Raw genomic sequence first — 15093 nt, 5'->3', positions numbered from 1 at the left:
GTGTATTCCTGTATATGTTCTAATCTTAGAAAGATATACAGGTCTAAGGCATGCTGTGGAACAGTACTGCTGCGCACTAAATGCTAACATCAGCATGCTAACAATGACACCCTGTTATTAGATAATAATATATAACTAATTATCCCTGTTATTTACTGTATGTAGCAAAACAAAAACAAGTCTCTTGTTCAAGTCGTTCTTTTGTCTGTGTTATATCAATTCAAATGTAACATATTTGGCATTTTAAGACTTATTATTAATTGATTAACCAAGAAAAAAAGTTAAAGGGGCCCTATTCTGCTAATGTTCAGGTGTATATCAGTATGTAGTGTCTCTACTTTAAAGAGTCCTCTCCTTGTAGCCTTTATTTAACAAGGTAAAATCCCATTGAGATCAACGATTTTCTTTTTCAAGGGAGACCTGCAGCACATTGGTTACACATACAAACGACAGAAAACCAAAAGGACATCAATACAACATAATTACAGGGGTATCCATTAGCAACCTATTCACAATGACAGGTATCTAATAACATGTCATCTATCCGAGATTTAAAATGATGCAGGGGAACCAAATGCTCAGTTTAAAAAAATAAAATCATAGTGTTCCAAGCTAGAGGAGCAGCACACATAAAAGCTTTAGTACCTAAAACAGTCCAGCACTTGGCACATGGAATAAAAACACATCCTGGGATCTCAGGCAATAGCTACTTGCCACTCTCTGTGAGATCAGAAGCAGATATAAGTTGGTAGTTTACCCAGCATGGCTTTACAGATACACATGTACCAATGACTGAGCGTCCGTACAGTAAGTGAAGGCAGACCTGCCTTGGCGTACAGGGTACAGTGATGAGTGAGTGCTTTACAGTTAGTAACACATCTCAGCGCACTGTGATACGCAGCATCTAACTTGATCAGGTGCATTCATATAGATCAGATCCCCATAGTCCAGCACAGGTCAAAAGGTCACAGAGCCTTTTCCTGGCCTCAAGCGAGAAACAGGACTTGTTCCTGTAGAAGAAACCTAGCCTGACCCTCAGCTGTTTAAGCAGGTTAGTGACCTGAGGTTTAAAAGAGAGACAATCATCAAGCCAGATACCAAGGTATTTGTAACAGGTAACCATTTCAATTACTTTTCCTTGCGTAGTAACAATATCCAAAGTGGTCTCCGTTGTCTTTTTGGCTTTTGAAAATAGCATTACCTTGGTTTTATCAACATTTAAAAGAAGCTTAAGCTCAGCGAGCTGAGTCTGAATAATATTAACAACAGCCTTTAATTTAACAACAGCCTCCTTAATGGAGGGACCTGCACAGATCACGGTATCGTCCGCATACAAATGTAAAGTTGCTCCTGCTGATGTTCAGGTGTATATCAGTATGTAGTGTCTGTACTTTAAAGAGTCCTCTCCTGCTGATGTTCAGGTGTATATCAGTATGTAGTGTCTGTACTTTAAAGAGTCCTCTCCTGCTGATGTTCAGGTGTATATCAGTATGTAGTGTCTCTACTTTAAAGAGTCCTCTCCTGCTGATGTTCAGGTGTATATCAGTATGTAGTGTCTGTACTTTAAAGAGTCCTCTCCTGCTGATGTTCAGGTGTATATCAGTATGTAGTGTCTGTACTTTAAAGAGTCCTCTCCTGCTGATGTTCAGGTGTATATCAGTATGTAGTGTCTCTACTTTAAAGAGTCCTCTCCTGCTGATGTTCAGGTGTATATCAGTATGTAGTGTCTGTACTTTAAAGAGTCCTCTCCTGCTGATATTCAGGTGTGTATCAGTATGTAGTGTCTGTACTTTAAAGAGTCCTCTCCTGCTGATGTTCAGGTGTATATCAGTATGTGGTGTCTGTACTTTAAAGAGTCCTCTCCTGCTGATGTTCAGGTGTATATCAGTATGTGGTGTCTCTACTTTAAAGAGTCCTCTCCTGCTGTTGTTCAGGTGTATATCAGTATGTAGTGTCTGTACTTTAAAGAGTCCTCTCCTGCTGATGTTCAGGTGTATATCAGTATGTAGTGTCTGTACTTTAAAGAGTCCTCTCCTGCTGATGTTCAGGTGTATATCAGTATGTAGTGTCTGTACTTTAAAGAGTCCTCTCCTGCTGGTGTTCAGGTGTATATCAGTATGTAGTGTCTCTACTTTAAAGAGTCCTCTCCTGCTGATGTTCAGGTGTATATCAGTATGTAGTGTCTCTACATGTCTCCATGCTTTAATGTTCAACAAGCTCTTCATTGTTCTCATACTGCCTGTGCTGCAGCACCTCTTTTCACCCTCTGTCTGAAACCAGAGCCCAGTCTGCTCTGATTGGTTAGCTGGCCGGCTCTGTTGTGATTGGTTTTATATAAAAATGATTGCTGACAAGTATTTTAAAAGATTCAGTTTGGGTTGAACCCAGGTGCTCAGAGTGGAGAATATTTACAGTATGCTTCCACAAAACACACCCTATTCTACTTCCTATCACCCCCTGTCGTTCTGTTTTTCAATCCACATAATCTTTTGTTGTTGTGGGGAACCCAGAAAAGGATTACTTTGTGAGCACAGAGACTAATATTTCCATATTAACACATTGTATTCATGTCACATACATTTCAGAGCGAGCTGTCTAGTCATATTTTTATTATGAAGCTTTTGCACCTCGGGGCAATTTACAGCACATCAGCCTTTTATCATGGCTGTTAATAACACGGTTCACCATCCTGACATTTAAACTTATAGTGCTCGTTTTTATATTCTGTCCGCACTTATTTGCACTCGTCATTCCTGAGTTCCTGCCGTCTTTTATTCACACTGATGTTTTATAAAGACACTCTTTTTATTGCAAACTTGCTTTCCCATAAATGTACTTTTCCTTCTGTTCCCTGGAGACGTTTTGCTGCTGCTTTATGAAAACTTAAAAATGTTGTGTGTGGTGGTGGGTAAATACTAAAACAAGTAATTTCAGGTCTACAAATGAAAGCTTCACACAGTAGGGAATAGTTTGCTGTAGTTCAGGCTCTCAGACAAAGCAGTGACTAACACCGTGATGATAAACAGACTGAGGCAACAGCGTCTTCGAGCTGCAACGTCCTGACCCTGCTTCAGAGATATGTGTAATCTTTCTCCCAGCAGCTATTTATCTTATGTAACATCGATTAAAGCACCTGAGCTCAGTCTGGCTTTATTCACCACTATCTGAGCTGCGGAAAACTATGAGTGAGATACAAACAAAGAGACAAATACGAGAATATGTGTCATTAGTAAACATATAGGCTCCTTTACACTTTCATTGTTTAAAGGTCTCCTATTTTGCTATTTTTAGGCGTATATTATGGGTCTCAGATATATAACAATATATAAAAAACATGTCTGTGAAGTGTTTTGCTCAAAATACCAACAGATCACCCATTCTAGCTAGAGATGTCCCGATCCGATCACGTGATCGGGGATCGGAGCCGATCACGTGATTTTATCGGGGATCGGGATTTTTTTTTTTTATAAAATATATTTTTTTTATTTAATGTTACAAAACAAAAATGACCATGTTCACGTCTTAAAGTCATCCTGAGGCCTTCGTTTTGGTTTAAAATGACACAACATCATGTATGTGTTGCTTTCTTTGGGCTTGTTTTCAGACCTGGTTGCTTATTTCTCTGAAATCTGGCAACAGAGTGGGCGCAGTGTCTAATAGTAGCAGTAAGCTAACGAGAGGCTACGTTCAGCTGGTGACTCGGGAGTCGGGACGGAGAAAATGTCAGGAGTTTGGAAGTATTATAAAATTGAAAGCGAAGGCAGTGTAACAGCCAGATGCAATGTTTGCAAGGCAGAGGTTCCGCGTGGTGGAAAGAACAGAGCTACGTTCAACACGACCAATCTAATACGCTACCTGAGAAACAAACACCAACAACAACACGGCGAGTACACAGCGGCCACTCAGGTAACGGCACTGAAACAACCGACACTTTCAGAGACCTCTAAAAGGAAAGAGAAACTGCCCCAGAACAGTGAAAAGGCCAAAAGAATAACAGCCAAGATAGCTGAATTCATCGGGTTGGATGACCAGCCGTTATCTGTTACCTTTTTTTTCTCTTAATGCATTGCATAAAGATCGGATCGGGAAAAATCGGTATCGGCAGATTGTCAAAATCAAATGATCGGAATCGGATCGGGAGCAAAAAAAGGTGATCGGGACATCCCTAATTCTGGCCATGCCTCTCTATTTCAGCCCTATTAGAGAAGTGCTGATTCTGGGTCTAAAGCTAAAGGGAGGGGGGTATCTGATCAGGAAAATTCGACCCAGATACTCAGCTAAACGCTGCCGTGATGAAACGCCACATCATGTTCAAAACCACATCAAGGATTATTTCTGAAACAGTATGGAGCTCAAATGCTTTTTCTCTCTCAGGTTTACCACAAGGTGAGTACCTTTTATTTCCTGCTTTTTAAACACATGCTCTCTCCAGTACAGGTTAGCTCAGAGTATTAGCGCTGCTTGCTAATGTAAACAAAGACCATATTACTTTCAAAACACGTCAGACATTGTTTCTGATAGCGACGTTTCTGATTGGGCCGTGGGCGTAAAGCCAGCCCACATTTCAGATATTACGACATATCGAACGCAAATCTGGATCAGCTCCATCGTACCCCCGTTTTTAGAGATTTGGGTACGGAGGAAAAGAGAGAGGGTTGTGTTTTCTGACACTTTGTGAATTCCCTGACACACCGGGGACACATATTTATGTATAAAAGACATTAAAAAGTGCATTAACCATGATAGGAGATTTTTAATGTTTACCTTGTAGGCCTTCATGATGTCCACAGTGTCCACAGCAGTCTGCTCCACAACGCCCTGGTTCTGCAGCAGCGTCCGCACCGTCTCTTCCATCCTGCACACAGGACACATATCATGGTTAAAACATCGCAATATCTCATTAATTTGGAAGACTTCTTGGTTCCACACACGTCTCCAGAAGCTGTGGATTATCACGAATAACCGGGAAATGCTTTCTCGTAGCATGTTTCGGCCAAAAGCAGTTTTAGGTAGCCACTGATCATCGATACCATGGTCCACACGTGCTTTGTTGTTCATTTCCCCTGCATGAGAGCCCGTATGAACCTGCACGAGGGTTATTTAGATTTATAATTCCTAAAATGACCCACAGCTACTTCAAAGCGAAAATACAAACATCCAAAACGGTATCTATCTTCAAGCTGTTATGACAGCTTAAAATGAGTCATTGCAACCTTGAATTGGGATATTTATTTCTGTTTACACTTTCCATAAGCACACACACACACACACACACACACACACACACACACACACACACACACACACACACACACACACACACACACACACACACACACACACACACACACACACACACACACACACACACACACACACACACACACACACACACACACACACAGAATGGGACTGATTCAGTGCCAACTAAGCTAGGAAAACCTTTGTCCAAATGACTAGATCGAGAACGAAATGTGCAAACATAGTACTTACTGACATATTGTCTGTGATTGTATAAGAGTGTGTGTGTGCCCAGCCGTGTGTGTGTGTCTGCTGATGGCTGGAATTAAGTGCAATCACAGCAGCAAGCACCGAGCGAGTGACCTTGACCTTCAAGTCGAGGTCTGCTCTAAACAATCCGAGCTTCTATGTTGTGCTGCTCGCGCTGCAAGCTGCATGCAAAACAGGTGGCAAAATGCTTCTGCCTATTTACATCGGAATGAATAAGAGCCACATGCTAAACCTGTGGAGGGAACTTAGTATTCTGATGCTGTACGCATAAAAAGAAGAGTGCCACAGCAGCAGATGACTGAGATGATTTTGGACCAGAAAGGTTCATGCTAGCTTCAATGATCAGATACATTCACGAGCTTCAGCGAGGTTGGGAAGTGACAGCCATTGTTAAAAAAAGGAGACAAAAGAAAGGCTTTGATATAGTCAGGTGGGAATCATCCACATTTTATGACATTATTTTTGTACTGGTTTGATTCGTGACAAATGGAAAGAATTTGAAACTTTGCACATTTCCCGCATTAGCAAGCAAATCACGTTTTTGTTTTACATTAAACTAAGAGAAATCAGCAGCACCATTATTATCACATGTTGTCAGTACGTTAGCCTTAGCTGTGGCAGGCATTCTGTGTCCTTAGCTTAGCCTAAAGACTGACACCAGATGCTAACAGCTAGCCTTGCTTTGTGTCATGGTAATAACATTTGCAGAGCAGAACTTTTATATGACATACGTCAGCTGTCATACGTCAGCTGTTCTTTCAACAGTTACAGATAATAACTTCATTATTCACTTAAATTGATGTTTGATTGATGATATATGATCAATCTCAGAAACTCATGAAACTTTTGTTACAATAACACAGAGAAATGTAAGTGTGCGCCCACATACAATATGTTTGTGTCTACATGCGTGCACAATATATACTTTTAGCTAACAAACTTATTTAATATAGAAATTGTATAATTGTTGAATATTTGCTAGCAATTATTTTCCCTAGACTTCTGCTTTCAGATGTATTTATTAATTCATGTATTATTAAAACCCATTATAACCCAGTGCAAAGCAGTTATGTAATAAAATACATGATTGTATATATATATTAATATATGTATATTTATATAGTCTTCAAGCTCCAACCGGCTCTTTGAGTGCAACCAAATAGATTTTTTTTTTAGTCAATTTATTGAACATGTCAGAAACAAAACATACAACAATAATAATAATATATATTTATTCTTTCTTTTTTTTTCATTCATAATAATAATAATTATAACAAAGTACAAAAGAAAAAAATACAAAAAAAAGATAATAATAATAATTCTCAAACAGTCTGTCATGTTCAACAGGGGCAAGAAGAAGCTTAAAAAAAACGTTTCTGGTCCTAAGCATACATACATTTTCCTAAATAAAATATTAGGTCATCGTCATCAGCGACATGTTTAAATCACACTGTACATTTTACATTTATATGCAATCTAATATGTAATATTCCATTCCTCACATACTTATATATATATATAATATCCTGCTTTATATTTTGTTACTTTAAATTTGTAATTCAACATGTACATTTTCTACTTTTTGGAATGCTATTTTATTTCTATTGAGATGTTTACATTTTGGAATGTTTATTTCTTTTAATTTGTCTTGTACAATGCCATGCCGCTGCAACACAAACAATTCCCACATTGATATATAATATAATAAAGTAATTCTTATCTTATCTTAATGTGGCCCCCTGCTTTAACCCATGAAACACACAACAGTGGCATGCATGTGTTTTATATACGCTTGTCTCTCGATTGCCTGGCAGTTGTGCGCTGACTGTGGGAGAGACCGAGGGCGGGGCGTGCCTGCCTCACCATCTGTCCGCGCTGAGCCACAAAGCCGGCTGTAATCAGACCGCGAGCTGAACACAGGAAGAGGCTGGCAGATTGCTGCTGCTTTAAACGCTGGCCTTAATCAGCACAACGTACAGAGCAAAGAGGACGTGACATGCACAGCTTTGTAGTCTGCGAAACTGACACAGGGTCAGCCTGCAGCCCACATGGCGCGTGAGGGGGCAGGTCCTGGCCTGAGGGGATTTGGGCAGGTGACCACCTACAGATTGTGCCCCTGGTGTGTTTTGTGAGGACACTCGCAGAGGTGAGCATGCGTTTCACTCCACGATGAGTCTTGGTTTGATTCACTGAAGTGACAACAGGAAAGACTCGTGGCACGTTCCCCCTCCTCCTCTCTGCAGCCCCAACACATCGCTTTGTCAGTGTGACAGAAGGGCTTATGCTACTCATCAACACATGCCAGATAGTGAATCATACGGAAAGGGAATATCTTCTTCAAGTCCTTTACACGTTAACAGTCCCAGTATTTGTACATAAAAGAGCATGTATCGTAAACTGTATTTGGACTACTTTATAAACCACACCACATCATTATCACCTTGATGAAAAGCATTTCTAACTTTAAGGGAATAGTTCCACAGACTCTTAAAACTCTTTGGTCCATTTAACATGTTTCCATGTAGAAATAAAAGGTCTAAAAAGTGTGCGACCAATTCCTCTTAGAGAAGTCACATATCACCCTCCTGTTAGTTGTTATTGGTTCAGCACCAAGCTGCCAGCATAGGAAACGTTAGATGCATATAAATATGTAAATTAAAGCTGAAATGAGAAATATCATTAGGTAAGCCACCAGACGGGAGTAACAAAGTATTCTACTGCATGAAACATCTGCCAAATGAGCCGGGAAGCAATCACTGCAGAACCCGAGGAGATGAGAATGTGCTTCCATAGCCGTGGTCCCACTCTCACAGCTGTGACTTCCACAGTGACCTCAGCGACCTTCGCATGACGGAGGCAACTCCTCCATGCCTGATTGCTTATGTTGTGGCTGGAGGAGGGGGGGGGGGAGGGGCACGTCTGGCGTGGTGCTCCAGCTGAGTGATTCACGCGCACCTGAAAGAGACCCTTGTGTTCTGCGGACCACAAAGGGCTGCCTCGCCCTGCACATTGCTTTCCTTTCAAAGTCCCATAAAGCACAGATGTGTGGCACCTCAGTGGACTTTGGAGCAGCTCTGGCTTTGAAGTGGTGATCGGAGAGAACATGTACTTATTCTGGTTGAAAAATGGAAAATGGTGGAACTTGCTGATTCGTTATTGCTATGTTTAATAGTGTAGCCATGAGGAGATAAGCTTCAAATGTATTGTTTCTAGCTCTGAGGTTCAGTGAAACTCCCTGGACTACTTGTTATCGTCTCGTCTTCTCATGCAGAGCAACACAAACAACATTGCTTTGGATAATTAGCCCAGTAATCAGTATCGATGTTGCTCTGATTACCAACACACTGCTTTTACGGTATTTGTTTTAAAGCATTACAATTCATTGGTAAAATAGCTTTCTAAAACCCATCCAAAAGTATATTTAAATAATGAAATCCAAGCAGTAAATCGGTCCAAATACAGAACGGGACAAACATCCAGAAAAACATCCCATCAAATAAACAGTGCCATTTGTCCTTACTGTGCAATGCAGCGTCCTAAACCTATTGCTATGTGAGGGGGGGTCTGCTAAATGCACCTGATGGATGGTCCGTGACTCAGAGCTGACAGAGCACTACTTTACATAAAAACATAGTCATGTGATTCATCTCAAAGTGCTGTTCAGTGACCTATTGAAGACATCGTTCAGGGTAGGAGGAAGGACAAGAGTGTGTGAGTGTGAGTGTGAGTGTGTGTGTGTGTGTGTGTGTGTGTGTGTGTGTGTGTGTGTGTGTGTGTGTGTGTGTGTGTGTGTGTGTGTGTGTGTGTGTGTGTGTTGAAGGGATGTATGTGGAGGCGAAAGCAAGTTCCAGGCTCCCCTGACCCTCGCGCAGCACGAGCTGAATTTAAAATGTGGCGTTCGTCAGCAGTCCAGGAAATACAATTAAGGGTCCAATCAATGTTCGGCCTGAGGTCTGACGGTCTTCAGCTTCAACGTGACGACAGAGGGTAAAAACACAATGCAGTTAGACTGAAATACTTTGAAAAGTACTAAGTGCAAAAACTTCCTCAAGTCAGTTGTCACAATGGAAAGGAAGGAGCACACTATGTCTATTCATTGGGAACATTCCTTCACACGCATCTCAAAGCTCTCAAAGCTGACGATCTGAGCTCAAACTTACCCCTTGTTGACTTTCTCTCCATTCTTTGTACCTCCGTTTCTGCGTAGAAAAGCCAGCAACACCGTGTAAAAGTCCTTGAGCTCCATATGGAGAGACATCCGAACACACACTCGACTCTGTTGCAGTAATGTAGGTCTCCAGGCTAAAATAGGCCATGCAGTCATCACATAAGCTTGAGTGCTTTTTCGCTCAATCGACAGGCAGCATGGTGTGTCCCGCGTCGGCCTGACAACACATCTCCCGTTTTCCTTTTCTCCCGAGTGCCATTATCCGCCATTGGGCTCTGTGTAAAGACAGTGATCTGGCAGGCGAAGACTTTCCCATATGTCCCATGTTAAGCCGCCACCAACGAAGAAGAAGAGCCCCCTGCTGGGTGCCTTGGATCAGAAGAAGGACTGGAGGAAGCACGGCTAAAGACAGGGATTCCCAGAGTGTGTGTGTGTGTGTGTGTGTGTGTGTGTGTGTGTGTGTGTGTGTGTGTGTGTGTGTGTGTGTGTGTGTGTGTGTGTGTGTGTGTGCGCCTGCAGTCATGTGGTTATTCATTGGTAATTAAGACACTTTCTGGAGGAGGCTGCATGCCAGGACACTTACTGCATGACCAGAGATCTCTGCACGCCATCTCAGATTTCGACCAATCTTCTCTGCGAATGCGGTGCTTTTCATTCACGCTCGCTTGTTTATTTTAGTCATCGCTCTCCTGCCAATTACTTCCTGAATGCTCGCATGTTTCAGGAGTTGCCCCCCCCTGCCTTGGTTGGATATCTTGGCTGCCAGCATTCCTTGGCTGCAGCTTTTTAAGAGACACTGTGTATTATTCCTTTATCACAGTAAACTTAGAAACAAGGTATGATAATAGTAACATAACAACCATGGTAACCTGCTTAAAGGTCTCCTATCATGCCATATATTACGGGTCTCAGATATATGAAAATATATAAAAAAACATGTCTATGATGTGTTTTGCTCAAAATACCAAACAGATCATGCATGTTAGACATCCCTCATATCCCTCTATTTCAGCCATGTTAGAGAAGGGCTGATTCTTGGTCTAAAGCTTTATAAAACAATTATAATAATACTTTTTTTTTTAAGAGGGGCAGAGCTTATGCTGAGTTTCTGATCAGGAGAATTCTACTCAGATACAGCTAAATGCTGCCCTGATTGAACACCATATCATGTTCAAAACCACATCAAGGATTATTTCTGAAACAGTATGGAGCTCAAATGCCTTAAGACACCTTTAAGATACACTGTGTATTATTCCTTTATCACAGTAAGCTTAGAAACAAGGCACCTTATGATAATAGTAACATAACACTATGATGAAGTTCCTGCATGACATCATTCAGATCAGAGCGAAAGATGTCTTAACATTTCACATTACAGGACAGAAGCTCCAAAAGGATGGAAGTATCAGTACTCTCACTTTATCAGAGCTGTCAGAGGCTCAGGTTAGCCGAGACCCTCTAATCAGATTTGACCGGTTGAAAAAACCTTTAAGCTGCTGGAATGAGAGAGGGAGAACAATCACCTGGTTGTAGCGGCTGAATTGAGGCTATGGAGGGCCGGCTGCAATCTCCTTATCTGAATCCTCAGCGAGGCCCTGCCAAACTGTCCGCTTTGGCCACAATATTCCATTCTTCTACTCTTAAAGCAAATCACTTACCCACCGGGTGACTGCCTAGCTTAACACAACGCTAAGCCACCTTATCCCTGAGAGCTGAAAACATGCGAGCAGATCCTTCCTCAGACGTGGCCTAAATGAAGAGAGCAAACTAAGTGAGACACTTTCGGTCGTCCAGTTTATAGCTAGAGGACAGTTAGGGTTGTAAAAGTCACATGCATCAGTCATGCATGTTACAGCGGGGTAGCATTACAGAGGTCCTTGCCCTCATGACCGCTGACTCTACTCAGCGACCTTTGACCTTTTCAACAAACCACACATGTCAAAGGAAAAAAAGATCAAGAGGGCAAAGCATTTAGTATTTACTGACAGTCATATTTCATTCCAGTGTTTTTGCTGTGAAAAGAAAGGACTTCAGGGTCGTTGTACACACTGAAAACTGCAAAGTAAAAAAATGAATGAAAACTTTCTCCATCAATGTCTTAACATGTTGAGAACCAACGAGCAGAGGCGGGAAGTAGCGGAGTACACATACTTCCTTACTGTCCTAAATACATTCTTCTGGTATCAGTACTTTACTCCAATACTTCTTTTTACTTTTACTTCTTACATTTTTAACACCTGTACTTTCTACTTCTTACATTTTTAACACCTGTACTTTCTACTTCTTACATTTTTAACACCTGTACTTTCTACTTCTTACATTTTTAACACCTGTACTTTCTACTTCTCTCATTTTCCAAACAGCTGGTTCCTTTAGTCTGAATGTGTGTTGGTGCGTGATCATTATTCTTTAGAGTCACTGCGTGCCTATTGATTTGAACACGATCCGTGTATCCATCACTTCCTGGTCTTCTCTAAAGAAGAGGGACCAATGGAAACATTGTCATGTTGCCATGGAAACATTCATTAGCTAACAATTACATTATTGTTCTATTAATATAAAGGGAGGTCAGGTACTCTTTAAAGCAGCTGCTAGTTATGGGTACTTTTTACTGAAGTACATTTCAAAGCCCATACTTCTTTACTTTTACTTGAGTAAAGAAGTTTAGTCAGTACTTCTACTTTTAAAACACGTATTTTTAAACACGAGTATCTGTACTTGAGTAAAGGATGTGTGTACTCTTACCATCTCTGCTAACGAGGAACAGTCAGTTAAGAGCGTCAATTAAAAAAGAGACATAAGGAGGGATTCTGTTTTCATCCGTCCGTCTACATTTGGTGTGTGCAAATTCATGATGGCCGCCCCACATGTGCACCTCTGGCCAAAGGAAGCAGTTAGCAATGAGGAAGCCATTCCTTTATCTCCACAATGGGTTACAGGCATACGAGTTCCACATGTGAGACGGAGACAGAAGGAGACATCCCGGTGGGAGACCTTTGTCAGACAGACAGCATGGAGTCCATTACTTACACTGGGCAATATTGATCAATCATAACGGTAAGTTGCGTGTAGCGCTGAAACAATAAGTCAAGAGCATTATTGCCCACTATATTCATAATGGAAATATTTCAAAAGGTATGCGATGCGCAGATACAGAAGGACCGTACACTGAAAACACAGACTTTAATTAAAAGGTCAACAAATTACACATAAAGGAAAGCAATAATATAATATTAGGTTTAAATACAAAATAATAGGTTCCACTTAATACTATTGCTTTCAACTAACCTCATAGACACTGTTTTCACACATACATGTACATATATCTAATATGTATATAGGACCCAAATATGTATATATGTTCATTTTAATTAATTTCTTTGAATCAAGTTACTTAACTGTATATTTTTATTTGTGTCTTTGATTTGATTAATCTCTAATCTGTGTGAATCAAAGTCTTGTATTGTATACAGACAGAGAGATCGAAATACCGTTTCCCACAATCCCGAATACAAATATATATATAAAATATATGGTATATCTGTGCTGTCCTGTTTTTCATTCTGACCCTGTTGCTGTTAAACTACTGAATTTCCCCACAGGGATTAACAAAGGTCCATTTGATCTTATTTTATACAATGATGTGGAAACTGTTGACATAACACCTTTAATAAAACCGTGCATGTGTCCAGCAGCAGATCCATCCTGCAACCACGAGGTCAGTCTGAATGACATGCGGTTTGCCTCTAGGCTACGATCACAGGCCAGCTTCATGGTGTGAGCAGGGACGCCCTACTTCTGCACAGCTTGTAATCTGACCTCTTTCGCCCATACACATCATAACCAGCGCGGGTAATCCGAGGCGGATGCTAGTGGGCTGGATTGTCTGACATCGTGTGCTGAGTAAGTGAACAGACCTTTGTTCCCAAAGTAGATCGGTACCACTACTCGTGCTGTACTTTAGCCCAAGTGATGGAGCAGGAACAACCCAAAGGAAGTTCAATCAGACATAATCCCCAAGTTAACGAGAGGCTCTGAAAGGGACCGATAAATCCTTTTAAATATGAGGTGCTCCCCAAAATAGTCCAGACACCTATTATCTATTTAACAGACCCCCGTCCCCCTATTGGGCATGAGTAAGGAAGTGACTTCAAAGAGTGACCCCCCCCTCCATCCTGTTAATGGCCGCAGATGTGTCATGTCGAACAGGGGGGGGGGGGGGGGCACACATTTAAACACTCGGTCCAGGCGCGGCTTGGATGATTAGAAGAGAGGGCATTGACACACACACACACACACACACACACACACACACACACACACACACACACACACACACACACACACACACACACACACACACACACACACACACACACACACACACACACACACACACACACACACACACACACACACACACACACACACACACACACACACACACACACACACACACACACACACACACACACACACACACACACACACACACACACACACACACACACACACACACACACACACACACACACACACTGAATCTGCAGGCACCAGTCATCGTCTGCTGTTGTTGTTAGTCCAGCCGTAAGTCTCCCATATCCTTCCGCCAAGAGGGCCCTTCAAGACGCCGATGATTTCAAAGTCAAGTGGAGCGGGCCGGCTGTAAAACGCCATGGGTTTTGCTGATGAGCGCACATGTGTTCTGGGTGACAATGATCCAGGCCCAATGCACTCAGGAGGAATGTGTGTACCACTACCTTCAGCACCAGGTTTACCTCGAATGCCTTACGGAGACTAAGAGGACAAATAAAGACGGATACATCCGAGGATAACGTCAACATATGGAACCTGAGCTTCAGTGCATGAGCAGACTTTTGAGCCTAACAAAAGGCCTCTTATTTTCCCCCTTTGAGAAGTGTGTAATCTCCATAACAGGCTGAGGAGAGCGGGCAATAACAGTCTGTAGAGGATAAGTGTGCTCAGCAAACAAACTGAACTTTTGAAAGGACATCCATAACATCCATCTGTCTGCAACTCACACATTATTTATGTAATAGATCATATTCCAACTACTTGTATAGACTCTCCTTGTACTATTTCTATTCTATTTTATTTGTATTACATGCACAATTGTATCTGTTTTATTATGTTGCCCCGTTGGAGGAGGTGATGACCTAGGTTGTCATTGTCATAGCTCCACTGCAGCCATGTACACACGACAATACAAGCCGTGAATCTGGAAGACTGCAGGGAAAACCAAACTTCCAAAAGGTGACGATATGGCTGCACATTACCTGAAAACCGCCGCCCTCATCTTCAGACCACGAAGGGCCCCCAGCGGCCCCCGTGTTCCTGTGTGCTCACCAGGCATCCTGTCTGGGAGTGGTGCCACAGGAAGAGGAGGGGGAACG

The 15093-nt window shown here is 41.8% G+C and overlaps 1 protein-coding gene across 2 annotated transcripts in view; it reads right to left on the bottom strand.

Annotated features, from left to right (window-relative positions):
• Positions 1 to 15093, bottom strand: part of LOC117457704 (nck-associated protein 5-like) — a 159140-nt gene that overhangs the window by 48276 nt on the left and 95771 nt on the right. For both annotated transcript variants that reach the window (XM_034097914.1, XM_034097923.2), the window contains one exon: positions 4765 to 4855. In XM_034097914.1, coding sequence (XP_033953805.1) covers positions 4765 to 4855 — 91 coding nt within the window. The remainder of the gene's footprint in view (positions 1 to 4764; positions 4856 to 15093) is intronic.

The sequence above is a fragment of the Pseudochaenichthys georgianus genome, chromosome 2 (assembly GCF_902827115.2).
Source record: "Pseudochaenichthys georgianus chromosome 2, fPseGeo1.2, whole genome shotgun sequence".
Lineage (NCBI taxonomy): Eukaryota > Metazoa > Chordata > Actinopteri > Perciformes > Channichthyidae > Pseudochaenichthys > Pseudochaenichthys georgianus.
The sequence above is the reverse complement of the archived record's forward strand: the minus strand, read 5'-3'. Positions and strand labels throughout refer to the sequence as shown.